The 9930-nt window shown below is 36.8% G+C and overlaps 1 protein-coding gene across 3 annotated transcripts in view; it reads left to right on the top strand.

Moving 5' to 3' along the window:
- The first annotated feature begins 61 nt into the window (after nt 1-61).
- Nucleotides 62-9930, top strand: part of MRPL47 (mitochondrial ribosomal protein L47) — a 24293-nt gene continuing 14424 nt past the window's right edge. Inside the window, exons 1-4 of one of the 3 annotated variants that reach the window (XM_082459051.1) lie at nt 62-189; nt 3443-3528; nt 4076-4136; nt 7078-7174. In XM_082459051.1, the coding sequence (XP_082315177.1) occupies nt 83-189; nt 3443-3528; nt 4076-4136; nt 7078-7174 (351 nt within the window). In that variant the 5' untranslated portion in view covers nt 62-82. Of the gene's footprint in view, nt 190-3376; nt 3529-4075; nt 4137-7077; nt 7175-9930 lie in introns of all 3 variants that reach the window. The other 2 variants (XM_082459050.1, XM_082459052.1) reach the window with 2 other exon arrangements.

Raw genomic sequence — 9930 nt, 5'->3', positions numbered from 1 at the left:
GCCAATTCCTGTTCTTGTCATCCGGTCGGCGTGAGACGCCGGAAGTGACATCATTGTTGGCGGAAATGCGGTTTGCTTACTTATGCGGAAAATGGCTGCCGCCAGTTTGGCTGTTTTCTGCCGAAAAGTCTCGGCGGCCTTGAAGGCTTCCAGGTCGTTAATAAGTCCTCAGGCCCCTGCTAGCACAAGGTAAGTGATGTGAGGAGTAGGTCTGTCCATTTCTCCAACTTTGGATCTTGTTTGGTTGCCGAGATGCTGCGAAACGCTTAGGGATGGAAAGGCCGCTGGGATGGCTGGGCCCGAACCCACCTCCGTGAGGAGTGAGTGACCTTGGAGAAGTCCCTCACCTGCGACATTTCTGTATTTTCCTCAAACATTTTGTTGCCACCTACTGTGGACCAGGCAGTTCGTGGGGTCTGTAGAAAACCAGTATTTGTTGAACTAAACCTAGAGGTACGGAAGCATCCTGTTCGGCTGGGTGAGTTGGGAAAAACTTCACTGAAGAGCTTTTGGCTGTGGAACTGAAGGCTGTGTCAGGTTTGGATGGATTAAAAAAGGGGTGGGAGGGTGTACTCCCAGAGTTTGTCAAAAAGAGATTGTTCAGTAAATGTTGAGTGAATAAATGAAAGTAGCCAAATGAACAGAAAGCCGCCCTGCAAGTGTGAGAAAAGAATATCCTACACGTGTTGGTTATTATTTCTAGGAAGACCGCTTGTCTTCTTGGACAGACCGATCATTTTTGACATTGTGGTGTACGATTTCCTCCCTTTTATTAGCGTTTGTTTTTAATGAGTTAAATTTTACAAGTAGTTGGGTATGTCATTTTTTTTTTAAAAAGGAAGTAATGTATGTGCTCTTGAATCCAGCACACTTATTGGGCATCTCTCAGATACAGTGAACTTACATTAACCTCAGAGATAAGCAATTTTTTTGGTTTGTTTTTTGCAGAGGTTCAGGGGTTGTAACTGGAAAAGTAGCAAACTTGAATCAATCGTCTCTTCCATCTCATCATCGTTTTTCCTTAAAAAAATTTTTGGATTTTTATCATTACTGTTGAATAAATATCTGTTCATTTACAGACACTTTGGAAAATAGGGTAAAGTGCTTTGAAGAAGAAAGTAAACATCAACTATGGTTTTACCATTCAGAGATAAACAGATTTTCTTCTATTCTTTTTAACTTTGAGTATATAGACATACATGAAATTTTAAAATAAAATCAGGATAATATTTACGTATATGCATTTTTATGTTCTACCCTTGTTTTCCAACTTTTTATTTTAAAAAATTTCAAGCCAAAAGGAAAGTTGTAAGAGTAGTACAAAGAATAACCATATACTCTTCACCTATGTTAACCAATCCTCAGCATTTTGTCACATTTTCTATACTTTTTATATCCATGCCTTTATTTTTCTGAACTATTTGAGGCATGTCAGAATTGCAAACATCATGGCACTTCAGCATATATCTCCTAAGAACAAGAACACTATCTTAACCACAATACTACAATGATCACACTGGGGAATTTTTTTTTTCTTTCTTAATTTTTAATTCAGAGTCCAGTCAATGAACATTTATCCTGTTAATTGTCATGTATCATTAGTCTTCTTTAATCCAGAATGGTTCCTTTTTTTCTCTTTCATGATATTGACATTTTTTATAAGGTCAGCCTTTTTAGAATATTCCTTCATTTGGATTTGTCTGATTGTTTCCTCATGATTAGATTCACATTAAATTTTTCTTGGTAGGAATACAACACTTGTTATACACTTTATTATTGTATTTTAAGTTATTTCCCCAGGTCATTAAATATTCTTTATAAACATGACTTTTAGATGACTGCATAATAGATTATCATACAGATGCACAATAATGTTTTTAACCATTCCCCAGTTGCACATTTACATTATTATCAGCTTTTTGATATCATATATAATGCTTTAATAGACGTTTTTTTAAATTATTATTCATTTATTTATTTATTTGGCTGTGTTGGGTCTTCGTTTCTGTGCCGAGGCCTTTCTCTAGTTGCGGCAAGCGGGGGCCACTCTTCATCGCGGTGCGCCAGCCTCTCACTATCGTGGCCTCTCTTGTTGCGGAGCACAGGCTCCAGACGCGCAGGCTCAGTAGTTGTGGCTCACGGGCCTAGTTGCTCCGCGGCATGTGGGATCTTCCCAGACCAGGGCTCGAACCTGTGTCCCCTGCATTGGCAGGCAGACTCTCAACCACTGCGCCACCAGGGAAGCCCCCTTTAATAGACTTTTTAAAAGTACAATTGACTTACAATATTATATTAGTTTCAGGTGTATAACATAGTGATTCGATATTTTTATATATTACAAAATGATCACAATAGACACTTTGATTTATCAATTCCCATCTATGATAATTTGTCTTCTTTTAAGAAAAATTTATTTATTTTTTATTTATTTGGTTGCATCAAGCCTTAGTTGTGGCAGGCAGGCTCCTTAATTGTGGCTTGAGGGCTCCTTAGTTGCAGCATGTGGGTTCCTTGGTTGTGGCATGCGAACTCTTAGTTGCAGCATGCATGTGGGAACTAGTTCCCAGACCCAGGCCCCCTGCATTGGGAGCTTGCAGTCTTAACCACTGTGCCACCAGGGGAGTCCCTCTGATAATTTCTTTAGTTGAAATTTCTAAATTCAGTGGAATTACTAGGTTAAAGGAGGAAGCATTGGGGTCTCTGATGTGTTGTGAAATTAAAGTTCAGAATGTTTTTATCTGCTTATATGCCCAATAGCCGCACATGAAGGACCTAAAAATGTTACCTTAAAATATAATTATGTCGGGCTTCCCTGGTGGTGCAGTGGTTGGGAATCTGCCTGCCAAGGCAGGGGACACGGGTTCGAACCCTGGTCCGGGAAGATCCCACATGCCGTGGAGCAACTCAGCTCGTGCGCCACAACTTCTGGGCCTGCACTCCCGAGCCTGCGAGCCACAACTCCTGAGGCCTGGGCGCCTGGAGCCCGTGCTCTGCAACAGGAGAGGCCACCTCAATGGGAAGCCCGTGCACCGCAACGAAGAGTGGCCCCCACTCACCGCAACTAGAGAAAGCCCGTGCACAGCAACAAAGACCCAATGCAGCCAAAAATAAATAAATTAAATAAATAAATTTTTAAAAATACCTTTAAAAAATATATATATATAATTATGTCAATATATTGGCTGTGAAGTTACAGGATAGCAACATATATAATGGCATGTTAAAAATAATTTCTAAAGCATTTTATGAGTTTATCATTTCTTGGGCAGAAACCCCAAGTTGATTTTTTGACATTGTAGATGAGGAAATGATTCTGTTTATTGCTTATAAAATCCAAATGTTGTGAAACTTGAATCACTTGTTTATATATGTTCAGTTGCAGGTTTTCTCTTAGTCTGTTGACTAAGAATACACCAAATGTCACATCTTTTCACCAGTGTAGATTACTTCATACCACATTGTCTAGGAGAGGACTGGAAGAATTTTTTGATGACCCAAAGAATTGGGGGGAAGAAAAAGTGAAATCTGGTGAGATATTTGGGTTGACTATATTAAATAATTTTATTGAACCTTCTGTCATTTTGGGATTATTTATTCAGTTTGGGAATTACTTAAGTGTTTCCTTTTTGATTTCCTTTGGGAATGTCTATTAGAGAAGATTAGAAGGACAGTATAATAGTAGAGTTAACTGTTCCTTGGAAGGTTGGCAAAAGGTTTAGAAGAGGAGTAGGTTGAAATTAACTAAAGTGAGGTTTGGGGTTTGTTTTACATTTCATTTTTTTAGAGATAATTGAAAATTTATAATGATATTAAGTATTTTGACATTAGACTGTGAAGGTACATTCTATACTAATACTAACATTTTTTGAATGCTATTGCCAGTCACATTACTAATATTTTCATATGTGTTATCTAATTTAATCACAATTAAATCCTAATTATATATTGTACTATAATATAATAAAGCTATTACACATTTTGCAGATAAGGAAACAGGTTTAGAGAGGTTAAGTAATTTGCCAAAGGGCATGTAGCTAGAAAATTATTTCATGTTATGAATTTATCATTTTAATAGGAGCTTCATGGACCTGTCAGCAATTAAGGAACAAAAGTAATGAAGATTTACATAAACTTTGGTAAGTATACTGAGTACATTAACATCTAAGTGTTTGAAGCAGTTATAGTATAATAATGAGGTATAAACTTTATCTGATTTAAGAAATTAAGTAAAGTGATTTATAGTACTGTTGGTGATATATAAGATCATTAAAATTTTTATAAGTACTACAGAGGTTAAATTACATTATGACAGATGTATCAGAGTTCTTAAATAGTTGGGAGTTTAGAAATTTTACTGTAACTGCTACCAGTCATACTACCACTTTTATACTAAGAATTTCAGGAAACTAATAAAGCAAAATGGGGATGAGTTGGTCACATTTAGGCCTTCTTCCTTTTTATTACCTTTTGCATGGTCTGGAAGCTTTAGCTTATTTGCTTTGAGGAAGAGTATTGGAGGGTGCACTTAATTGGAAATTTGGGTAGGTTTTTCTGGCAGATACTCCTGATGAATTAGAAAGAATTGAGAGGATTTAAGACAGATTTGCGTTGTATATATACATATATAAACTGAAGTATAATTGACATAACATTGTATTAGTTTCAGATGTGCAATGTAATGGTTCAATATTTGTATATATTGTAAAATGATCACAATAAGTCCAGTTAATATCTGTCACCATACATAGTTACAAAAAGTTTTTTTCCTTGTGATGAGAATTTTCAAGATCCATTCTCTGAGCTACTTTCAAATATGCAGTACAGTATTACTGACTATAGTCACCATTGCCGTACATAACATCCCCATGACTTTTTCCTTTTATAACTGGGAATTTGTACCTTTTGACCCCCCTATCCCCCCACATTAATCGACTATATTTAGCCCAGAGCTATGTTTGTTTGGGCTGCACTGTGTTTTAAAAATTGGGAAGTTTCGCACAAAAATAAGGATTTCTGGCTCCTCTTGAATAATCAGACCTGTGATGTTGCAACACTGAACCTGCATTTTTACATGGTGACAGTTGGCTGGTCTAAATGGAGTAGTGCATACCACTTCTTACCCATCTTGTTGTTCTTTCACCAAGCTCCCTTCACTTATAATTACTATTTGTCCAGGCACTGTAGTAGGCATTTAAAGTTTGATTTAAATGGGGTATCTTTGATTTAAAGGGTTGATTTAAAGGGTTATCTTTCATGGCAGATTAAAGAACTGTAAAATGCTTATAAAACCACTAATATTACAGGCTTCTTTATGTGATACAATAAGAAATATATATTTTGTTTTTGTCTCTGATCGCTTAACACACAGCTCCTAAATCCCTTGGAATTGCCTGAGTGATATGAGTGTCTTCTAATCAGGCAGCTCTTGGGGGTGGGGGCCGGGGGGGTATTGTTGTGTAGCTTCAGGATAGAGGCTGATTGCCAGAAAGGCCAAGGTGTGATTAGCGGATGGAGCATTCAGCCTCACCACCACCCCCACTTTTGGGGAGGGAGAGGGACTAGAGATCGAGTTCAGTCACCAGTGGCCAGTGATTTAATCAATCATGCCTGCATCATGACACCTCCGTAATAAACCCTAAACAACTAGGTTTGGAGAGCTTCCAAGTTGGTAAGTACATGGAAGTTCTGGGAGGGTGGTGTGCCTTGAGAAGGCATGGAAGCTTTGCACCCCTTCCCCATATCTTGTCCTGTGCATCTCTTCCATCTGGCTGTTTCTGAGTTGTATCCTTTATAATAAACCAGTAAGAGAGTAAAGTGCTTTCCTGAATTCTGTGAGCTATTCTATCAAATTATCAAACCCATGGACAGGGTTGTTGGAACCCCCAGTTTGTAGCTGGTCAGTCAGATATGTGGGAGGCCTGGAAATTGCTGTTGGCATCTGAAGTGGGGGGCAGTCTTTCTTGTGGGACTGAACACTTAAATTTGTGGAATCTGGCTCTGACTTCAGGTAGTTAGTGCCAGGGAGTTGGAAAAGTTATGTTGGAAAAGACAACATGTTACTGTCAGGAGAGAAAAACCCCTCATTTGGTGTCAGAAGTGTTATGTTTAAAACAGCACAGATTCATGGTAAAAAATACGTTGTTTTAAAGCACGTTTACTGTTGGTTATTGGTAAAGGGATAGTTAAGGCAGTTTCAATATTCATCCTGGCTAAAGCCAAATAATTTATCTTCTGCCACTCCTTCCCCCAAAATTGTCTTCTTCCGTACCAAAAAGTACCCCAATTCCTTTGTTTCATTTTCTTTGCCCTCTACATTTATTTCCTTTACTTTCTTCCAGCTCTGATTCTCAATCAAACATATTTATTCACAAAAGTCACTCACACTTGAGCTTTACCACCTCAGTGTTTTGATTTCAGTGATTTGATTGTGTTTGCTTTGGTTTCCTTTCCAGCCTAACATATCCCATCTCTATGAAGCTTTCGTTGATCATCTTAGCCAGAAGGAATGTCTCATTTCTCCCACTTAATTCTCCTGGTAGTTGTTGTCTATACCACTGAGTATACCACACCACATTTCAGTTGTGGAGGGAGCATAGTGGGCTAAAAATAGAATGGGTTTTCCACCCAGGGAGTTCAGGATTTGAATCTTGAATTAGCCACGTGCCCCCCGAAACCTTACTTCTCTCAGCTTTGGTTTCTTCATTTAGAATGTGTAAATAGTTCCAACTTCAGAATTGTTGTGAGAATTTAGTGAAATAAATGTATATAATGTGCTTATTTAGCACATTGGCTGGCGTATAACAGGAACTGAATAAGTGTTATCTTCCATCTTCTCTCTCCACTTGGAACGTAGGGACTACGTTTTATGCTTTTTTGTAACTCTTCTGGCACTTACCTTACTTAATGCAGTATGTGGCACATGGAAAATTTATTGAACAAATGAGTAAGAATAGATGTAGCTCTGTATAAAGGATTATTCTAAAGGACTTTTGAGTACAGGTCATTAATTTTGATGTCAAAAAAATCACAATTAATATAAGCACAGAATAGCATTACAAGCTCTGTTTTTTGATATAGGTATGTTCTCCTGAAAGAAAGAAACATGCTCCTAACTCTAGAACAGGAGGCTAAGCGGCAGAGATTGCCAATGCCAAGTCCGGAGCGGTTAGAAAAGGTGAGATTTGTGGGAGGCTGAAGACTGCTGAGTGTGGGATAAAAGCTAAAAGTTGTGAGTGTATGGTTCCTATAATTCTTGGCAAGTAGATTTCTTTCTTTCTATTTCCGCTTGATTTTTAGGAAACTTACAGTTATGCAACTATCACTACTATCTAATTTAGAACATTTCCATCACCGCAAAAAGAAATCTCATGCCCATCTGCAGTCACTCCCATTCCTACCTACAACCCCCAGCATATGCGTGGACATATGTTTTTATTTATCTTGGGTAGACACCTAGGAGTAAAACTGCTGTGTTGTTTGGTAAATCTGTGTTTGAAATTTTAGGAAACAGCCCAACCATTTTCTAAAGTACCTGTACTATTTTACATTTCTAGTTCTGGTTTAGCTACTTCTGCACCAACTAGGTCAGATTTGTTTAATGCTTTTTTTTTTTAATTGATGTAAAAAACCCATAACAAAATTTATCATCTTAACCATTTTTAAGTGTATAGTTTTTTAATTAAAGTATAGTTAATTTATAAAATTGTGTTAGTTTCAGGTGTACAGCATAGTGATTCAGTTTTATATATATGTATTTTTTCCAGATTGTTTTCCAATATAGGTTATTACAAGATATTGAACATAATTCCCTGTGCTGTGCAGTAAATCCTTGTTGCTTATCTATTTTATGTATAGTAGTTTCTGTCTGTTAATTCCGTACTCCTAATTTATCCTTCCCCCACTTCCTCTCCTCTTTGGTAACCATACGTTTGTTTTCTATGTCTGTGAGTCTGTTTCTGTTTTGTATATAGATTCATTTGTATCTTTTTTTTTAGATTCAGCATATAAACGATATCATATGATATTCACCTTTCTCTGTCTGACTTCACTAAGTATAATATTCTCTAGGTTCATCCATGTTGCTGCAAATGGCAGTATTTCATTCTTTATTGTGTCTGAGTAATATTCCATTGTGTGTGTGTGTATGTATGTATGTATGTATGTATATACATGTGTGTGTGTATATATATGTATTTGTACATATACACCACATCTTCCTAAGCCAATTGTCTGTTCATGGGCACTTCAGTTGTTTCCATGTCTTGGCTGTTGTAAATAGTGCTGCTGTGAACATTGGGGTGCATGTATCTTTCCAAATTCGAGTTTTTCTTTTTTCCAGAAATATACCAAGGAGTGGGATTGCTGGATCATATGGTAGCGCTATTTTTAGTTTTTAAAGGAACATTTTCTGTAGTGGCTGCACCAATTTACATTCCCACCAAAAGTGCAAAAGGGTTCCCTTTTCTCCACACCCTCTCCAGTATTTATTATTTGTAGACATTTTGATGATAGCCATTCTGACCGGTGTGAGGTGATATCTCATTTGGTTTTGATTTGCATTTCTTCAATAATTAGCAATGTTGAGCATCTTTTCGTGTGGCTGTTGACCATCTGTATGTCTTTGGGGAAATGTCTATTTAGGTCTTCTGCCCATTTTTTGATTAGGTTGTTTGTTTTTTCAATATTGAGTTGTATGAGCTGTTTGTGTATTTTGGATATTAACCTCTTGTCAGTCATATCATTTACAAATATTTTCTCCTGTTCCATATGTTGTCTTTTCATTTTGTTGATGGTTTCCTTTGCTGTGCAAAAGCTTTTACATTTTGATTATGTCTCATTTGTTTATTTTTGCTTTTATTTCCTTTGCTTTGGGAGACTGATCTAAGAAAATATTGCTGTGATTTATGTCTAAGAACATTTTGCCTATGTTCTCTTCTAGGAGTTTTGTGGTGTCATGTCTTATATTTAGGCCTTTAAACCATTTTGAGTTTATTTTTTCATATGGCATAAGGGAGTGTTCTAATTTATTGATTTACATGTGGCTGTCCAGCTTTCCCAACACCATTTGCTGAAGAGACTCTTTTCTCCATTGTATAGTCCTTGCCTCCTTTGTCTAAGATTAATTGACCATAGGTGTGTGGGTTTATTTCCGGGCTCTCTATTCTGTTCCATGGATCTGTCTGTTTTTGTGCCAGTACCATAGTGTTTTGATAACTGTAGTTTTGTAGTATAGTCTGAAATCATAGATTAATTGACTGTAGGTGCATGGGTTTATTTTTGGACTCTGTATTCTGTTTCATATGTCTGTTTTTGTGCCAATACCACCGTGTTTGGATTACTGTAGTTTTGTAGTATAGTCTGAAGTTTGGAAGGGTTGTACCTTCAGCTTTGTTCCTTTTTCTCAGGATTGCTTTGGCAATTCTGGGTCTTTTGTGGTTCCATATAAATTTTAGGATTATTTGTTCTAGTTCTGTGAAAACCGTCATGAGTGTTTTGATAGGGGTTGCGTTAAATCTGTAGATTGCTTTGGGTAGTATGGCTATTTTAACAGTATTATGTCTTCCAATCCAAGGGCATAAGGTATCTTTTCATTTCTTTGAATCATCTTCAGTTTCCTTTATCAGTGTTTTATAGTTTTCAGTGCATAGGTCTTTCACCTTGGTTAAGTTGATTCCTAGGCTTTGTTTTTTGTTTTTTTGACACAATTAAAAAAATTTTTTTTAACTTTCTCTTTGTGGTATTTTATTGTTAGTGTAAAAAAATGCAACAGATTTCTGTATATTAATTTTATATCCTGTTACCTTGCAGAATTCATTTATTAGTTCTTGTGTGGAGACTTCAGAGTTCTCTATATAGAGTATCATGTCATATGCAAATAGTGACAGTGTTACTTCTTCCCTTCTAATTTGGATACCTTTTATTTCTTTTTCT

Source organism: Balaenoptera physalus, assembly GCF_965194825.1.
Source record: "Balaenoptera physalus genome assembly, chromosome: 4".
In the NCBI taxonomy this organism is placed as follows: domain Eukaryota; kingdom Metazoa; phylum Chordata; class Mammalia; order Artiodactyla; family Balaenopteridae; genus Balaenoptera; species Balaenoptera physalus.
Note: the sequence above shows the minus strand (reverse complement) of the source record. Positions and strands in the feature narration are given on the sequence as shown.